Source organism: Symphodus melops (assembly GCF_947650265.1).
Source record: "Symphodus melops genome assembly, chromosome: 13".
NCBI classification, from domain to species: Eukaryota; Metazoa; Chordata; class Actinopteri; order Labriformes; family Labridae; genus Symphodus; species Symphodus melops.
Window position 1 is genome coordinate 1,319,521 of NC_136703.1, and position 19,466 is coordinate 1,338,986.

The 19,466-nt window shown below is 47.4% G+C and overlaps 3 protein-coding genes across 3 annotated transcripts; all 3 read left to right on the forward strand.

Annotated features, from left to right (window-relative positions):
- Positions 1 to 9,181: 9,181 nt before the first annotated feature.
- Positions 9,182 to 10,658, forward strand: nppal (natriuretic peptide A-like). Its single transcript, XM_079360109.1, has 3 exons — positions 9,182 to 9,508; positions 9,618 to 9,934; positions 10,438 to 10,658. Exons 1-2 carry the CDS (start codon positions 9,425 to 9,427, stop codon positions 9,930 to 9,932), a joined length of 399 nt encoding a protein of 132 aa, XP_079216235.1. The 5' UTR covers positions 9,182 to 9,424; the 3' UTR covers positions 9,933 to 9,934; positions 10,438 to 10,658.
- Positions 10,659 to 12,664: 2,006 nt separating this feature from the next.
- On the forward strand, positions 12,665 to 13,494 carry nppb (natriuretic peptide B; the record flags this gene model as incomplete). Its single annotated transcript, XM_079360052.1, has 2 exons — positions 12,665 to 12,766; positions 13,135 to 13,494. 2 exons carry the CDS (start codon positions 12,665 to 12,667, stop codon positions 13,492 to 13,494), a joined length of 462 nt encoding a protein of 153 aa, XP_079216178.1.
- A 2,505-nt stretch (positions 13,495 to 15,999) lies between these two features.
- Positions 16,000 to 17,926, forward strand: nppa (natriuretic peptide A; the record flags this gene model as incomplete). The annotated part of the gene is made up of 3 exons (XM_079360331.1): positions 16,000 to 16,113; positions 17,129 to 17,435; positions 17,903 to 17,926. The coding sequence occupies 3 exons, from the start codon at positions 16,000 to 16,002 to the stop codon at positions 17,905 to 17,907; spliced, it is 426 nt and encodes a 141-aa protein (XP_079216457.1). The 3' UTR covers positions 17,908 to 17,926.
- Positions 17,927 to 19,466: the final 1,540 nt, after the last annotated feature.

A 19,466-nucleotide genomic window follows, 5' to 3' on the forward strand; every position in this document is an offset into this window, starting at 1 on the left:
AGCCCCAGGTGGGATTCAAACCCAGGCCGCCTGCTCGTAGCGCCGCCTGCCTCCCTATAATGTTTACGTGTTTGCAGGTGTCTGAGCGCAGGTACTGAACATGTGTTTGCACCTCAGTGATGGAAAACACTGATCGTTTTGTTTTCTACTCGTCTGACTTCTTTTGTTTATCTGCAGCTTTCTGAAAATGTGTGTTCAGAATGTCGAGGTTATTTTGGGCTGATGAGGAGCTCCTGAATGCACCATTAACTCCAGGAGGAGGAGGAGGAGGAGGAAGAAGAGGAGGAGGAAGAGGAGGAGGAGGAGGAAGAGGAGGTGGAGGAGGAAGAGGAGGAGGAGGTGGAAGAGGCAGAGGAGGAGGAGGAGGCAGAGGAGGAAGAGGCAGAAGAGGAGGAGGAGGAGGAGGAGGAAGAAGAAGAGGAGGAGGAGGTGGAAGAAGAAGAGGAGGAGGAGGTGGAGGAGGAAGAGGAGGTGGAGGAGGAGGAAGAAGAGGAGGAGGAAGAGGAGGAGGAGGAGGTGGAGGAGGAAGAGGCAGAGGAGGAAGAGGCAGAAGAGGAGGAGGAGGAGGAGGAGGAAGAGGAGGTGGAGGAGGAAGAGGCAGAGGAGGAAGAGGAGGAGGAGGAGGAAGAGGAGGAGGAAGAAGAAGAGGAGGAGGAGGTGGAGGAGGAAGAGGAGGTGGAGGAGGAGGAAGAAGAGGAGGAGGAAGAGGAGGAGGAGGAGGAGGAAGAGGAGGTGGAGGAGGAAGAGGCAGAGGAGGAGGAAGAGGCAGAAGAGGAGGAGGAGGAGGAGGAGGAAGAGGAGGTGGAGGAGGAGGAAGAAGAGGAGGAGGAAGAGGAGGAGGAGGAGGAGGAAGAGGAGGTGGAGGAGGAAGAGGCAGAGGAGGAGGAAGAGGCAGAAGAGGAGGAGGAGGAGGAGGAGGAAGAGGAGGTGGAGGAGGAAGAGGCAGAGGAGGAGGAGGAGGAAGAGGAGGAGGAGGAAGAAGAGGAGGAGGAAGAGGAGGTGGAGGAGGAGGAAGAGGCAGAGGAGGAGGAAGAGGAGGTGGAGGAGGAGGAGGAAGAGGAGGAGGAGGTCAGTCAGTCCTAAAGAGTTCAGCTCTAGGTACAGTAGCCCTGAAGGGACAAATCAAAGAATGCCCTGTCATACTTTTATTTCTACCTTTTGATGTCTTCAGGATTTGTAACTTTTATTTAACCAGGTTTTTTTTCTCTCTTCCTGATTTGTCGATAAAGTTATTTCAACCTGGAACTTTATTTTTCCCCAGCAGGAGAAATCTGGTTCTGGTCAGGTGAAAATAAAAAAACGTCCCGCCGTCATCGGGGTCATTATTAGAGTTCAGTTCTCTTCAGTGTTTGTTTCCTCGAAAGTCGTAGATTTCAGGTTTTTTAGAAACACGGCTGTAAAGCGGAATCTGTCAGCGTGTGGCGTGCTGTGTCATGTGGTTGCTCTCCACACGGGAACCGTTTGATCTGTCGTTATTCGTTGTCGTTTGTGGGGCCGCTTAAAAGTAAACGTGGGCCGGGTTTAACTCCTCACATGTAGACAGAACCTGCAGAAGGTTTGAGATGAATAACGCCAGCCAAGGAACACCAGCAAAGGAACGCCAGCAAAGGAACGGCAACCAAGGATCGCCCACCAAGGATCGCCCACCTAGGATCGCCCGCCAAGGATCGCCCACCTAGGATCGCCCGCCAAGGATCGCCCACCTAGGATCGCCCGCCAAGGAACACCAGCCAAGGAACGCCAACTAAGGAATGCCCACCAAGGAACGCCAGCAAAGGAACGCCAGCTAAGGAACGCCAGCCAAAGAACGCCAACTAAGGAACGCCAGCCTAAGAACGCTATCCAAGGAACGGCAACCAAGGAACGCCAGCTAAGGAACGCCAGCTAAGGAACGCCAGCTAAGGAACGCCAGCTATGGAACGGCAACCAAGGATCGCCCGCCTAGGATCGCCCGCCAAGGAACGCCAACTAAGGAACGCCAACCAAGGAACACCAGCAAAGGAACGGCAACCAAGGATCGCCCGCCTAGGATCGCCCGCCAAGGAACGCCAACTAAGGAACGCCCACCAAGGAACGCCAGCCAAAGAACGCCAACTAAGGAACGCCAGCCTAAGAACGCTATCCAAGGAACACCAACCAAGGAACGCCAGCTAAGGAACACCAGCTAAGGAACGCCAGCGAAGGAACGCCAGCGAAGGAAGGCCTTTACCTTTTCATGGCAAATCTGAGCCCTTTTGTTGTTTTCCACATTTGCTCCCTCACAGAACACACTGATGAAGTCCAGATCCATTATGAAGTCCAGATCCATTATGAAGTCCAGATCCATTATGAAGGTCAGGTCTATATTGAGCTTTCCTTTTTAAAACGAGCAGGTCATTATTCTCCGGTGAAACCGTGGCGCTGTTATTCTTGGCGGCGTCAGAGCAGCGTTTCACCTTTCGAAGACGCTGTGTGTCCAGGAGTGTGCGCCGCTTCCTCTCTGCTCTTTGTGTGTTCGTCTCCGGAGGCCGGCGGGGGGTCCGAGCAGCCCCGAGGTAATGCCATTGATATCTGTCAGGACGCGGTGGGAGGCGAGCGGGGCGCTAAAGAGGTTTTAATGACATTGTGCGAGCAGCTCTTTGCAGCTGGGTGAGAAGTTTGTCTCCGAGGCAAACGGAGAGTTTTCATATTTTGATGTTTTGGAGAAACATTTTGAATGAACAGACTCGAAGCGTCTGAATTATAAGTTTCTTTAAATGTCGCTGATGATGTTTAGGGGATTATTTTCATGCCTTTATATAAGAGATGAGTGTAGAACAACATCCGGGAGGTCGGATTCAAACTGAGGGAGCTTGACTCTGTGTACATGGAGCGCCCGCACTAACCACGAGGCTGCGGCCACTCCTCTATCTAAACGTGAATTTAAATATGTTTACATTAAAATATCAACATTTTAAAAAAGTGGACTCGACCTGTGTCATACTACTTATGTTTAGGTAATATTTATTATCCCAAGCAGCACAGAGAACTCCCATGATTCCCCGCCAACCTCGACATCCTACTGATTGAGCGCCCCCTGGCGGCTGAATGTAAACATTGCATCTTTAACAGTCGGCGTACACAGAAGTCAGGACAAAAGCCCTGAATGCGTCCTTTTATATTCCTCTGGTTTATTTTGAAGCGACCATCAAAGAGAGCGTGTCCAACAAGATTCCTCAAACGTCTTTATTCTCTGATCACAGCCACTGCACGCCACGGTCCACGGGATGTTGACTTATTTATATCCGGGCTTTAAAAAAAAACGCAGCCGAGGTCAGTGACTCAATCGAGTAACGCAGATGAAGCTAATTAAATGTCACAAAAGCAAAGTGTGAAATGGAAAAAGGGCGGCCCTATTCCCAGCGCAGTGGACTTAAGGCACAGCTAATGAGGATTAAGGCGTCGGCACAGCGATCAGAGCCGTCACTTAGCAGACACACCGAGTTAATTAGACGCCGTAATAAAGACAGAAACTAACAGAGCTATATGACTCATTTTATTCACGAGTGGGTGGAAACCTGCAGCACCAATCTGACCCCCTGACACGTGTTTGATTATGATATTTATGACACTATTTCCTCTAAATAAATGTCAACACACAAACTAAAAAGCCGTAAAAGAGAAGCATGACTGAGAAAAGCACTTTGGTTGTTTATTTAGGTGCAGCGTGTTAAAAATAGCATGAACTAACACTAAATATATGCAGCACCAGCCCCGTGGAGGGAAAATAGCCTTATCTGTGTAAAGGTGGCACTAGAGGGGTCACATTAACAACATGCTAGTGTTTCCACAGCCGGCGGGAAGGGGAAGGCATGATGTAACGCTGCGGGAGTCTGGGATCAGTCTAGGACAGGAATAGACGGAGAGCCTGATGGGAAACATGAAGGTTAAACGTCGTCCTGCTGCAGCTTCAACCGCCGGCAAGGTGGAGCGGAGGGAGCGGCGCTGCAGAGAGAATAAATGTTGATTAAACCCGAATGGATCCTGCAGAGACGCCTTTCCAGTGACACCTCGAGAAAACTTAAATAACTGTTCGCAAGCTAGTCGGCGTGCACGCACGTTTAGAAAGCGAACTCGCTGCGGCTTCTGAAAACACTCGACTTGCTTTCGGGAGGCCGGTTAATGATTGCAGCAGCAACGTGTTCAGAATATAGTCGGCGGTAAGAAACACAGTCATCGTGGTTTATCATGGCAAGGACTCTCATTGGCTACTGCAGGTTGGGGGAAAGTGAATGAAAGGTCGTAGTTGGCCAGGTGAGGTGTCAATCAAAAGTCTGAGTCCAGTCGAAAAGTGTGAACTTTGTGAGGAGAGGACGATCAACTCTGATCCAAATTCAGTCTCAATTTGTAGTTGAGTGATTAAACTGCAGTGGACACATTAACAGGACGATGGTGAACAGACAGTCTGAGCTCAGAGCGTCTCTCTAAGATAAATACGCCCACGCTGAGTGCGCTCCATAACAACAGTCCAGAAACGACCACCGGCCTGGAAAGTTAAAAAGTGTTCATGGAGGCGGGTTTAAGCGGCTATTTTTGGAACGGCTGTCAGTGAGTACACGAAGATGCAAATGATTGACGTGCAAACGGGAGGAAGGTCAGAGAGACGACAGAATGCAAAGATATAAAAAAAAAGAGGCCCGAGAACAGATCCAGGGGGAACGCCACAAAAACAGGTCATGTTTGATAATGAGTGACAGAGTCGACGGTGCGAGTGGGTTTGATGCGTGCAGCTGAGGACACTTCCTGTGTGGTGTCGGTGGTAATCTAATCTGTGAGGAGAGGTGCTGGAAGGATGGCATCCCTGAGTGTCTCTCTCGGTCCCATCATTTATCAGGTGGTACATTCCCCGCTCACGCCGCGCGGCTCCGGGTTCAAACTGTGTCAGGAAGTTAGTCAGGACCAGGACTGAGGTTTTACCATTCTTGGTGGTCTCACGGGTTTTAAGATGCCGGGTCAGGACCTCCGTGCGTGATATCAGGATTTTCACTTGGAATAAAGTCGAGGTTGTGATGTGACGAGAGAGCGCGCTGACACGCTCGACGTGCTCTCTCGTCACATCACTGAGTTAGAGCTCATGTTCTCTCATAAATGGTTACGTGTTCGGGAGAAAGGATGACAAGGACTGCTCCACTCCGTCTGCAACCTCGCCTGCCACTGTCAGGATTCCTGCTCTTTGATGAAATGTGTAGCAAACGAAGAACTATGAGCTGTTCAGGTCAAATGTTTTATGTGAAGCTCGGAGGGATGGGACTTCTTACAGATTATCTGCGATGTTGAAGAGGTGAATTATTAAAGGTTTCTTGACGGAGCTGAGTTGAATGTTCCCTGGGAGAGAGCTCCAGAGAAGGCCCTGTTTTATCCTGCAGGGGGGGGCTGGAGGTTTTCATGGGCAGATCTGAGGGTGCAGGTTGGGGGTTGGGGGGGGGGAACCAGGTGATGGCGGGCTTTGTAGGTGAGCATGAGCAGTCTGACTTTTGACTCTCAGACATTTCAGCGGGGGTTCCTCGTGATGTGTTCGCTGACTTACAGTACTGACGTCAGTGTGTGAGCTCTGTACCTGCATGGTTCATGATGAGGAGGTCTGATGGTCTAATTAAAGCCTCTAATGGGGGGGGGAACGATGGAGGCTGGGTTACATACTTCATCTGCATGACAGTTAGAGAGGTTGAAATGTCAGCTGGTCCAAACAACCTGTGCAGGAGTGAAACCCGTCAGCTGCTCAGAGACCTGCAGAGACCTGCGGCTTTCATCCAGACGCGTTCTTCTCTGATTTAGTCTCGCCAACGACTTCCCTCTTGTATAAAAAAAACAAAACATTGACACAGGCTCATCAATTTATCAAAAAAAAAGCTAATTTGAGAATCCTGATTTAGCTTTAAAAACAATCCTATCAAGGACATTCTTAGAACGACTGTGAGAGAGGAAGACAAGTTAACGTTTATCCTCAGTGAGGGGGCGTGGTCGACCCCGTTCAGAAGCTGTTATTGATTAATCCAAAATAATAAAGACAAGAAGGCGATTTTGTAATCCAGTGAGACGTTGTGTAATCATGAACAGGATGAAATTAGCGTCTGATGTTTCAAATCAAACGCTCACTTGTGCAGCAGCTTCTTCACACGCTGATCGTTTTGTTCAGATCTTTGATCAGTGATTGGATGATCCACATGTAGAGGAACTCAACACGCATGTCCTCGTTTGGACTGGAAACAGTCAAGAGATGTGTTGAAATGTCTGCATGCATCGTTTTACTCTGTTCAGCCCGACTGTGATTCAGTGACAGTCTTCATGTGTTTGAGGAATATTTCTCTGTTTTCTCCTCGGCTTCAGAAACTCTTCTTGCTGTTAGACGTCGTCCTCGCAGTGCGACGCCTCGGGGAGCTGTCTTCAGTCCTTTGTGAAGAACGTTCAGATCAATCAGGACGTCGTCTGAAATTCTCAGAAAACGTCACGACTCTCGCTCTGACTTTTCAAAGAATTCAGTCACTCGGAACTCTCCTGCAGAGACGGGAGCTGCTGCTGGCTCTCTGAGGATGTGAAGAGGTCAAAATGCTCCACGAGCCGAAACTCGTCGTCCCGTCTGATTTATTCATAAAAGCTGATGTTCTTCGCTCTCTGTGCTCCGTGTTAGTAAGCCAAGTCGTGCTGGAAAATGCTGCTCTGCTTCTTCACGGCTTTCTTACGACACGTGCAGCTAATCAGTGATGTGGTCATGATTACTTTATGGAGATTAAGCATTAGAGCTGTTTGTCACCTGCACAGTGTGCTTTCCTTCATGTCATTTGTTTTTATAGTGATGAAAGCGATCAAATCATTTGAAGCTCCTCAGGTGCTGCCCTCTCTCTACAGATACTTATCAGTATAACACTAAATTACACTTCCTGCAGATCTGGGAGTTTATGATCCACGCTGAAACACCGGACCAGAGGACGCTGTAGCCACCGCGTCCCAGCGGTTTCCAAGCTGATGGCGCTCTGTGAGATGGCGGTGTGAAGATGTTCGAAGACGTGCATCTTTCACCAGCTGTCAGAGTTTCTGCTCGATCACTTCTGAGCCTCCTGCAGATGTTACAGATGTTCTCTGTGTGTCATCGTGTTTTAATTCTCCAGCTCCAGGCTCTGCTCGCTTGAAACTAAATCAAACTCGGAGATTATCACTTTGTGTTGTGAAAAGTTTGGCTTTACTTCACTCCTCAGTGTTACACGACAAAACGCATCGAGTCGGCAGAAGTCCGATCCTGCACATGGAAGAAAAAAACAAAAAAGCAGCTGCAGGTTGAGTGCCGCCCTGAGGGTTGAGTCAATTTCATGTGATAGCTCTCCAGACGAGAAGCTGGTGAAATGTCAATTAGCCGCCGTCCTCCTCCACACAGTATGCTCAGCCTCACCGCGTCCAGGGCTAATCGCTCATCATTTACCCCCGGTGCTTGTCTGGAAGGAGGGCCCGCAGTCGAGTGGGAGGAAGGGGAGCATGATGGGAGTGTGAGCACAGAGACGCACACACACACACACACACACACACACACACACACACACACACGTACGTTTGACAAACCTCGAATGAATCTTCATTTTTCAGCAGCTCCTCTGAGACCTACCTGAACTCTACAGGTGTGTGTGTGTGAGCCGAGGCAGAGGAACGTTTGAGTCACACATCAGACAGAACGAACACAGAAACTAAACACATGAATAAATAAACACACAAAGAACGACAGACATTAAAAACCTTCATCGACTTCTTAAAGCTGCAAAAACATGAGCGTGGAGCTGAGTTAGTTTGAGTCACTTTAAAAGCTGCACGTTCGACGAGATGAATCACTTTCAGTTGATTCTTTAAAAAACGGGTCAAAAATCTTTCTCCTAAAGGTCGATGTTTCAGGCAGGACGTTTAAAGAATGACGCACACGTAGCAGACGAAGCAGAAGAGTCTGTAGAGACAGTAGAGGTGGCGTGCAGACAGTCTGTAGAGACGGTAGAGGTGGCGTGCAGACAGTCTGTAGAGACGGTAGAGGTGGCGTGCAGACAGTCTGTAGAGACGGTAGAGGTGGCGTGCAAACAGTCTGTAGAGACGGTAGAGGTGGCGTGCAGACAGTCTGTAGAGGTGGCGTGCAAACAGTCTGTAGAGACGGTAGAGGTGGCGTGCAGACAGTCTGTAGAGGTGGCGTGCAGACAGTCTGTAGAGGTGGCGTGCAGACAGTCTGTAGAGACAGTAGAGGTGGCGTGCAGACAGTCTGTAGAGGTGGCGTGCAGACAGTCTGTAGAGACGGTAGAGGTTGCGTGCAGACAGTCTGTAGAGGTGGCGTGCAGACAGTCTGTAGAGGTGGCGTGCAGACAGTCTGTAGAGACGGTAGAGGTGGCGTGCAGACAGTCTGTAGAGACGGTAGAGGTGGCGTGCAGACAGTCTGTAGAGGTGGTAGAGGTGGCGTGCAGACAGTCTGTAGAGGCGGTAGAGGTGGCGTGCAGACAGTCTGTAGAGGTGGCGTGCAGACAGTCTGTAGACGGTAGAGGTGGCGTGCAGACAGTCTGTAGAGGTGGTAGAGGTGGCGTGCAGACAGTCTGTAGAGGTGGTAGAGGTGGCGTGCAGACAGTCTGTAGAGGCGGTAGAGGTGGCGTGCAGACAGTCTGTAGAGGCGGTAGAGGTGGCGTGCAGACAGTCTGTAGAGGTGGTAGAGGTGGCGTGCAGACACGCTCCTGCAATGATCCAACACATCCAATCAACACATTTCATTCCAACGTCATTTTCCTGAAATGAAAACAAGGTGAAAACGTTTGTTTGTGTTTCGGTCTGAAACACGGCGTGGACGTCTTTGGACGTCTCGGTTCACCTGCAGGTCAAACAGTGTCCAGCTTTTCGCAGAACGTCTGAGTTACTGCAGAGAGAAATAATTGGTTAAACATTGATGATGGCGTCACTCTGCTGTCTGGTGGCGTGATAACTAAACAGGATATGGTTAACTAGAAGGAGATGTCATCCTGCTGATTGAGCATGACTGTGTGAATCAAGTTTATAAGTTTGAAATAACTCTGTCGAGCTTTCTCTCTGTTTAACTTACATGCTTTGTTTTATGCACGAGGTGCTGATGGGACCTCAAGTTGTTAAAGTTAAAACTTTAAAAGAAATGATTCCTAACAAAGCAAAAAAAAAAAATCCTCAATCCCAGGAGTGAGTGCGTCAGAGAGGAGTTTGAACCTGTGAACACCTCCAGTCTCCGTCTCACAGTCAGGTCGGCCTCCACACTCCCACGTGTGCCAGCATTAGTCACACCTCGTTAATTCTCTCAGGACTCGTGATGAAATCAGGCCGCGTATAAAGGAGGCACCTGGTCAGCGCGAGACACAGGAGCAGGGACGAGCAGGGAAGCGCACGCGCCACCAGCTGAATTAAAGAGAGTGAACACCTGCAAAAGAAAATGAACCCAAATATCTGCGTCTGCTGCTTTTCTTTGATTCTGCTGTTAAATTTTGTGAGAGCCAAACCTGTCTCTGACTTACAGGTAAGTTCACCTTCATGATCAGGCTTTTATAATATTTTATCCTCAGAGAGAAACTTTTCATTGACTTGGATGTGGTTGAGATGAACGTGTCTGTGTTTCCCCCCCGCAGACTCTGAAGCAGCTTTTAGAAGAGGAGCTGAACAACGCGCCGCTGTACTCCTCAGATGAGGAGGTGGATGCTGAGGTGAAGGATGCCAACACGGACAAGTCTCTGTTCGGAGCCCCAGAGGAGACACCCTGGGACTCCTCAGACCCCAGAAACTCCGCGCTGCAGGCGGCCAAAGACAGCATCCTCGCGCGTCTCTTCAAAGACCTCACGCGGACCTCCAAGCGCTCGTGGAGCCGGTACAAGAAGGGCGGGCTGAGGAGCTGCTTCGGGGTCCGGTTAGAGAGGATCGGCTCCTTCAGCGGGCTGGGATGCTGAAGGTGAGAAGCTGAAAAACACGGACACATGATGCATCTTTTTTTTTGTTAGAGGATAAAGACAGATTTTGTCATTTTAGTTTTGAAGTTGCAGAAAAAAGATTTTAAATCATCCTTTGCACGATAATGACCTTTAAGATTATATGTCATAAAATAGTGCAAGGACGTGTTTCTGAAAACAAAAGAAACATTGTCAGAATGATAATGATTATCAATTATCAATGCATCATCAATAAATAATGTTTTATCAGCCTCTTTAAGCCTCATTTGGATTAGATGAAAGATTTCAGATTTCATTTAAACTGAATATCTTTTAAAGTAAAGTGTCCTGAAAAGGTGGGAAACTGACTCCACTGCTGCACCACTGCAGCAGCTGCAGCTCCCATTGCTCAAGGGCACCTGGGCACACTCACATGCCCTCTTCTTACGTGATGAAAATGTTAGAAAGCTCTTCTACATCTTGTGCAATGACACGTTTTAATATGATGATTGTGTTGCGTTCACAGACTGATGAAGGATCTCTGAGCTGTCTGCGGATCTTCTTCTTCTCCTCACGGTTCAGAGTCAGACCTGTGACTTCCTTTTATTATTACTTTCCACATGTGAGCTGCTAAAAATGAATAAATTATTCTCGATGTATTTATTATTTATTTATTTTTCTTCCTGTTGGATGAAGTAGTGTTGCCTTGTTTTAGATTGTGATGCAGTAAAAACATATTTTGCATAATCTCGCTGAGTCAGAGTGATTTGTTTCTGAACAGGATGATGCTTCTCACAACTCAATAAACTGTTCAATAGTAAGGACATGTAGCTGTAATGTATTTTATTATTTAATGATTGTGTTTGATCTGGAATATTTAAGGGGAGAACATCTCGCAGATTTAGAGAAAAACGTCTTCAATTCAAAGTTTATCTGTTTCCGGTCCACAGTTTGACTTCAGTGAAAGTTGGAGCCTCATAAAGAATTCAGAAGTCAGTCAAGTTTTAAAGTCAAACCTGCTGCAGCTCGCGACACATCCGGTGACCTTCAATAAACCCAAAGACAAGACAGCTCTTTAATAATCAAGATGAAGAGAAATAAAAGAAAGAAAAAAAAGCCTCCGGATGTTTGAAAGCGTGCAGGAGGATATTTACCTTCACCTGCGGAAAACAAGAGAATAAAGAAAGTCCAGGTGAAGGTCAAACAAAGAGGAGAAACTGTCAATACACGAAACACGAAAATAAAACTGTTGATTGTTCGGATTTAGTTTGTTCATCTCTCTTACTCACACACACACACGCACACACACACACACACGCACACACACACACACACGCACACGCACACACACACACACACACACACACACACACACACACACGCACATCGCTCAGGGTTCCGGATCTAAAAACAGGAATGTGTAAAGAAAAGGAATCAAGCTCCTGTCTGAGGGATTTATTGGTAAGTGAGGTTCGTGCCAACACACTCTTCCTCAGACACACAGGTTCAGACTCGACAGTGAACACACTCTTTCCCCTCTTCAATCTGAATGTAAAAGAAAAGGCTCAGGGGGGAGCGCGTCTTTTACGCACGCGTGGATTTTCCAAACGCGTGTTTTACACGCAAATCATTTCTTTGAGTTTCTGTATCACTCTGATGAAACCTGTGATTCAGCTATACATGAACACCTTCTGACGCAGCGCTGTGGACAAAATGATCACATATGAACCTGCAGTGAGAAAGCAGGAGAGGTTGTGTTTAATGCTACATGCTACATGCTACACTGCAGAGGGAGGTGATCACGTGTTACACTTCAATTAATTTAAAACTGTCTTCACCTTGAAAGAAAACTATTTCATTAAGCCCGCGAGTCTTCTGACCAATCACTGCAGCAGGTCACACTGACGGTAGAGGCTGCTGCAGAGTGAAGAGTCCATCAGTATGAACTCATCCATTCATACACATTCACACACTGATGGTAGAGGCTGCTGCAGAGTCCATCAGTATTAACTCATCCATTCACACACATTCACACACTGATGGTAGAGGCTGCAGCAGAGTCGTTGATTTAAATCTGTAGCTTTAAATATTCTTGAACACAGCTTGTTGGTGAGTCTAACAGGTCAGTGCAGGTCACAGTGGTTCTGATCTCCTCAACACTTCTGATCAGAGCCGACTGACTCAAGCATGGCACAAAGTCATGAAAAAGACTCCATGAAGTCAAATCAAAATGGCCTCCTTCCTACCCCCGTTTGGCTCTCGAGTCTTGTCTTCGTTCGTCCTCCTGGAGAACTTTTACCTCATTTGTCTTCGGCCATCGACGCCTGGACTCACAAACCACAGGACTACTCTCGCACACTCACGTCCACACCCAAATTTAGCTACGCTGTCACGCTGTCTTCTCGTTTACTACTTCCCGTAGCTCAGTGACAACAATGTCCCGTGTTGTGAAGGGGGGGGGGGGGATATGTTTCTGAAACAAAGTGTCGTATGGAAGCAGCTATGTCATACGAATGCCCCATATCTAAGAGACAGCGCTTTAAAAGGAGCAGTTTCCGACAGCTCCTCTTATCAGAATCAGGTGTCAGGAATGCCAGTCCAATTCCTGACATTCCTTCGTGAGTCCTGCTGGAGTATAAAAGAGCGGCGAGGTGCTGGTGTGGCATCCGACATCCAAACAGCAACCAGGGAGAGACGCCTGAGAGCATCCATCCATCCATCCATCCAGTGACACGAGGAACTCCGGGAGAAGCATGCATCTGTCCTTCCTTCCTGTGTGCGGCCTGCTGCTCGTCTTAAACCTGCAGCTGATCAGCTCGTACCCCATCGACACCGACCTGACCGACGTCTTAAAGGTACGTCTGCAAGAGCTGAAAAAAAAACCTGGGATGCAGGAGAGTCTGTCGATCAGAACAGAAGGATTCCAGTTGGTTTATGGAGCCAGTTTTATGAGATGAGGAGAAGACTGTGTCCTTCAAACTCTCTGCTACCTCGTAGACTTCATGTGATTTTAACTGGAGCTGTTTGTGCTCTCAGTGACTCATTTCAAGTGTGATCAGAGAATAAAGAAGAAGTAAGCGAGGTTAGATAAAAGAAGGGTCTAAAAATGTGCCTTCAGTGTGTTGCAGTAGGAAAAAGCACAGCCATGTTTGAAAGCCTCAAACACCAGAAGCATTCTGCTTGTCTTTGATAAAGTGGACTAATCATGTCTCCTGTCCTGCAGGTGCTCCTTCACAGACTGGAGGAGTCCGAGCAGACCGAAGTGGAGCAGAGAGTCCCCGCAGAGAGGGACGGGCTGGACGTGGACGAGGCGGCGGCGGCAGCAGATGTTCGGCAGACCGGCCTGGACGAGGACATGATCAGAGAGTTTCTGTCTGCCAAGAACCTGAAGAGCGTCCGCAACGACTCGACCAGGAAGTCCTCGGGCTGCTTCGGCCGACGGATGGACCGGATAGGATCCATGAGCTCGCTGGGCTGCAACACGGTCGGCAAATACAGTAAGTACAAATGTCTTTTTAAGAGTGCTGACAAATCATCTTATAATGAAGAAGAAAACATGACTCAGCAAGTTTATAAAAGCTGAGGATTATTCTAACTCTTTAAACAAAGCATGTTTCTAATGCTGCTCTCTTGTTCTCTTGCAGCTCCAAAGTAAAGATGAAGTCTTTGCATCTTAATAATGGAACTGCAACGTCTCTACCAAAGGACATTTGTATTTGAATGCTATTTATTTACTAATATTTATTGAACTTCCTGTTTTGTGGCTTACACGTATATTTATTTGAACTGGATGTGAAACTGTTGTTTATGTAACGTTGAATGTTTTAATAAATGTTTACAACTGCAAACCAACGAAGAGGAGCGTGAAACTGATGATTTAAAAATGACATCCTCTTCGGGGTTCGGGGGCTTGGGGGGGGGGGGGGATGTGGGGGGGTCACACTCTGGAGGGTTCACCAGCCAATCACAGGGCTGACAAATAGAACCACGACATGCACAGTGACATGGTCAGCAACCATAAGAACACATGAACTATGAAGGATTTAAAGCGTGACTGGCAGCTTCTCACTTATGATATACTGACACATGACGATCATAGAAGTGTTTGACACATTAGCATATTAGCATAGATTTACATCAATGTGAGACATTGCACATAGAGAGGATAATGAGGGGTATTTTGTTTTTGCCTTCTTAGTGACTGCTTGTCTGGCAGACTGCACACGTGTTGTAGAAGGATGAATGAGGTGTAACAGCTTCTCAAAATCTCTGCCCGACAGAGCAGGTACAACGATGAGCTCAAAGACAAATGACACACCGTCGCTGTTTATTAAACTGTGGTTATTCGGGCGACAGACACTTGAACATTTCTCCAAAGATCTCCAATCAGATAAATCCAGAGATTTCAGCACCACGGAGAGCACACACGTATCTTCTCAGTCGTGTTGGTAGATTGTTCTGGAGGACTGGACTTAATAATGTGCTTGATGGGCTCCACTGTTGCATCCTGGGTAAATACCCCCAGTGTGTAGGGAGTGAGTTGATGACGCTCTCTTCCTGTGTGATCATGAAGGAAACCTGCTGTGTTGAAGCTTCTCTGACAACAATGCAGCAGCCAGTATGTCCTCCTTCTAACTTTAGATTCTGCTCCTGAATGCTCTGGATCTGATTGGACCAGAGAAGGTAGGCGGGGCTTTGAAGGCCGTTTTGGACGCCCCTGGGTTTGCCAGATATGAGAGCAGTTATCAGGTGAACAGGTGTTGCAGCGATGGAAGCGGGCAGTGGAACTGCTTCAGATAGAAGTGATTGTACCCGAGCTAAAAAGCCTCTGCATGTTTCTAATAAGCTCCAGCAGCAGAAAGCTGCTCAAACTAGGATCAATGTTGGAGATGAAACATGGAGAGAGGTTAGAACGCAGAAAGCTTTACAGACCCATGCAGAGCTGGCTAAACACTGAAGCTACAGTGTCCACCACATGCAGAGCTGGCTAAACACTGAAGCTACAGTGTCCACCACATGCAGAGCTGGCTGAACACTGAAGCTACAGTGTCCACCACATGCAGAGCTGGCTAAACACTGAAGCTACAGTGTCCACCACATGCAGAGCTGGCTAAACACTGAAGCTACAGTGTCCACCGCATGCAGAGCTGGCTGAACACTGAAGCTACAGTGTCTCTACATGCTGACCTGTGTGAGAGGAGGGGGCGGAGCCAGACAGCTCTCTGTGATGATTAGAGTTTAGACTGCAGTACACATTTTAAACACTAGGGGGCGGAGCTACAGACTGCTCCTTTAAGTCTTGATATTTGATGTAAATCTTATCGACGTCATTAAAAGACAGAAACTTGTTTTTCTGTCTTTTTTGAACATGGAGAGAAAGAAGAAACTTTATAAATGATCCACAGTTCCTGCTGAAGATAAAGAGTTTAAACTTCAACATATTTTGAAGATAAGCCCAAGTTTAAATTTATTGGAAACTCTGAGATGCTAAAATTGTGATTGTAAACAACCCGATGTGATGCCCATGTGTAACTCTTAAACTCCCTAACTTCATCATTCTGACTGAAATGTTCAAAGACTCTAAATTATTCACCCTGCGATGGCTGTTTATTGATGAATTGTTTCCTCCCTCTCCTCCTCTGATCCTCGCTCGCCCGGCCGCTGCAGCTTTCACCTACTATGGTGTTTTCAGGAGTGCAGACAGTGTGAAGGCTTTGAATGCAGCATTCCTGTCAATGCACTGATACACACCTCGCCTGAGCTCACTGCGCCAACATGACTCCTGAGGTCATGCTGGCTCGTTACCATGATGATACACACACAAACACAAACACACACACACACACACACACACACACACACACACACACACACACACATCAGCACCACCAAGCACCACTTAAACAGACATCTGACCAGCAGCCTTATCCTGCAGAGGTGTCAGAATGCTCTTGAGGTGATTTACAAAAAGATGAGCCATTGACACTGACTGTCTGTGTGTGTGTGTGTGTGTGTGTGTGTGTGTGTTAGCGTGTGTATAAAACCATGCAGTGCGGTGCCGTGGCCTCAGTGTTAGCAGCAGAAGGATATGATGAGGGCTGCGGTCCTGTGGGGCCTGCTGGTCCTGCTCTGTCAGCGCACACTGGTGAGCGGACACGTACTGGGACGACCGTCTGCGACCGGCGACCTCGCCCAGCTCAAGGTAAGAACGCCACCCGACACGCGCTCTGACGCTCAGCTCCACTCAGGACTTCATACAGGCAGACAGTTAGGCTTTGGTTCAGTGAAGCACGGCTACAGCTACCAGGAAGAAGGTCATAAGGTCATGACCTCTAACCTTTGCCTTTAACTATTTATTATGTGTGTGTTTGATATGGACCTGTGCCTGCAATAAAGCTTCATTATTATTATTAATAACATGTTAAACCAACATGTGCATGTAGGGCGATTTCAACAGTTTTTTTTCCTTCTTTACAACTTTAAAAAAAAAAAAAAAAAAAAAAAAAAAGACAAATTTTGCTTTTATGAACAGAATTGAATAAAAGTAACCTACGTTTCTTTTTTGGATGTTAAAGTGAAGGCTGCAAATTTGTCTTTAACAGCACACTGAAGTTTAATCAGAATCCATGTCATGTCCAATCACACCAAGCCGCTGTGTTGGAAACGAGGGGGGGCAGGGTGTGAACTATGGGAGACGTAAGAGGAGCAACGGACAAAATCTAGATTTCCTTTTTGTTGAGAGTGAAAATTCCTGTTACTCTTCTTTTCCACTCGGGAAAATAGAGTAGAATTGATAGAATTGATTGATGCCACAGCCGTAGAAGAATCTGTTCTGATCAGCTGATCAATGCTGCAGCTCAACAAGTCAGCCCCGAGTGTTCTGGCTTCACTTCCCAGCAGTGGAAGGAAACAGAGACGTTATTGTCCTTATTAATATACAGAGTCAACGTTTACAACGAGGGCGTGTTCATCAAACTCCATCTGCTCTAAAAATAACGTTTTAAATCACAACCGTTCAGTCTTCACGACATCATCGAATACCAAGTCAAATTTAAAGATCACGAATTCTCAGCTTAGCGTAACATCATCCGTGCAGTGTGCACAGTGAAGCCTCGTGAAGAATCTGAAACTATGTGTATTAAAGCTGTTAGCAATGCCCAGAACCGACGAGTTCTGGAGCGTCTGCAGACTGTTGATCCTCTCCTCCTCTCTGTCAGACTTTACTGCAGCGTTTTGAGGAGACTCTGGCTGAAGCGGCGCAGGTGGAAGAAGACTCAGATTATAATCAGGAGCCGGAGCAGAGCCAGGCCGATGGAGGATGGAGCCCGGAGCAGGAGGTGGAGCAGGAAGCCTTGATAGCAGAAAGGTCTCAGGCGGCAGCTGAGGGCCGCAGCAGGACGGCGGCGAGCGCCAGGAGCCACCTGCTGGACCTCCTCACAGCCAGGAAACGAACGTCCGGGTGCTTCGGAGCCAGAATGGACCGGATAGGAAACTCCAGCGGGCTGGGATGCAACAATGGAAGAGGTGAGATAGTAAATGTATCATCCTTTCAGTCGTTACGCCACGCTAAGCTAACCTCAGTTCAACATCTGGCGTCCTCTCCACAATAAAGGGATGAAAAAAAAGCCCCAAAATAAATCCATCAAATGATTACGTGCTGTAAATGTCGCATGCTTAAAATTATTTAAATTCCCTTTGTAGTCGACGAGGCTCGACGAGCTTTGTCGACGTCGCTCCGAGCGTCGAGTGCATCATTTCAGACTTTAAATAAGACGCCATCATGGCGTGCTGTGAACGTTGTAAATGCCAAAATGAGCATGAACAGAAAGTTTCTCACAGGAGTTTTTTCTCTTTATCGTTTGTTGTTTTTGATCTGGTAAAAATGTTTGTTTCACACAGGTCACATGACAGCGTCTGTGTTCAGGTCGTTCGTCTCTGCTGTTCAATAAAATCCAGTGATTTGTACGTTTTTGTGTCGTTTTTCCCTTCAGGGTAACCGGACAGCGTCGGCTTGAAGACGCCACACAGCGAAGAGGACGGACGCTATACGAGTCTGCATTAGTCTGTTTAAAGTGACCAGCAGCCTGTTTGTTCACTCTGTAAACTGAATCCTGCTCAAAGGAAGTGTGAGTCACGTCACTGCATGCTGCGAACTCAGACAAATAAACTCTTTTTTTCATATCTTGGATCTGTGTTTTTTTTTGGAGCCTCGACTGTCACAGGGGAAGATTTCATAAACAGCTGTGAGAGAGACCACCAGGGACCACTTCCTGAAGGTCTCATGTCGTTGTCAGGCTGAGAGGACAAAAACGTTTGATGTGTTTCAGTGATATTTATGGTCTCGGTCTTAGTCTTTACCTGGTTTCTATCCTTAAATGTCTTGGTCTTGTCTCGGTCTCTGAGCCCTCTGGTCTTGGTCTTGTCTCAGTCTCTGAGCCCTCTGGTCTTGGTCTTGTCTCAGTCTCAGAGTCCTCTGGTCTTGGTCTTGTCTCAGTCTATGAGCCCTCTGGTCTTGGTCTTGTCTCAGTCTCAGAGTCCTCTGGTCTTGGTCTTGTCTCAGTCTATGAGCCCTCTGGTCTTGGTCTTGTCTCAGTCTATGAGCCCTCTGGTCTTGGTCTTGTCTCAGTCTCTGAGCCCTCTGGTCTTGGTCTTGTCTCAGTCTCTGAGCCCTCTGGTCTTGGTCTTGTCTCAGTCTCGGAGCCCTCTGGTCTTGGTCTTGGTCTTGTCTCAGTCTCTGAGCCCTCTGGTCTTGGTCTTGTCTCATTCTCAGTCTCTGAGTCCTCTGGTCTTTGTCTTGTCTCAGTCTCTGAGCCCTCTGGTCTTGGTCTTGTCTCAGTTATGGTGGTCTTGACAACAACACTAAGTTCTGTATTTGTTTATTCAGCGTGCTAGCAGCCCGCGCTGCAGCTGTTGACAGCTGATTTCACGCCGCTAAAGCCTCATTTTATCAGACGTGACACGTTGAGTGGTCGATTATAACGCCGTCTCTGATGTCACAGCGGGAAAAGATAAGACTCTTTCTATAGTTTATACAATCAGAGGAAGACGAGCGGCACGACCCTGTTACCATTCAACAATCATAACGTCAAAACTCCTGCTAGCTAACTAGCTAATGCTAATCAGGGCCCGAAGCTCAGAACCCAAATGATTATTTTTCTTCCTCTTGTTTTTCTTCTTCCTCTTGTTTTCTTTGTAGAGCTTTTTTTCGACCCTTCATGAATTACAGAGTGAAGTGAAAATAACAGGGGAGCTTAAAGGGAGATTAATAGATCCCAGAAAAATAGATCGTACACTTCTAACCTCAGGCTCAATCTGCTCTAAAGGAGCGTTAATAGAATTAATGAGCGCCCTTCACATCGTGTCTGTGAGTCTCAAACAGACATGTTAAGTGGGCGAATGCTAACGACAGCCGAAGCTAATTTATTAAATACTTTACTCATGATTATTCTAATAATATAACCAGATTTTCAGCGTCCAGCGTCTCTGCACTTTCTCATCAATCAGGAAGCTTTGGCCCAATCACGGCGTCGAACCCTCACACCCTCAGTGACTTTA

Excerpts from the sequence above, each read along its gene's own strand:
- nppal (XM_079360109.1), top strand. The coding sequence starts at position 9,425 with ATGAACCCAAATATCTGCGTCTGCTGCTTTTCTTTGATTCTGCTGTTA. Across the intron at positions 9,509-9,617 it reads AACCTGTCTCTGACTTACAG|ACTCTGAAGCAGCTTTTAGA; the intron begins GTAAGTTCACCT and ends TCCCCCCCGCAG.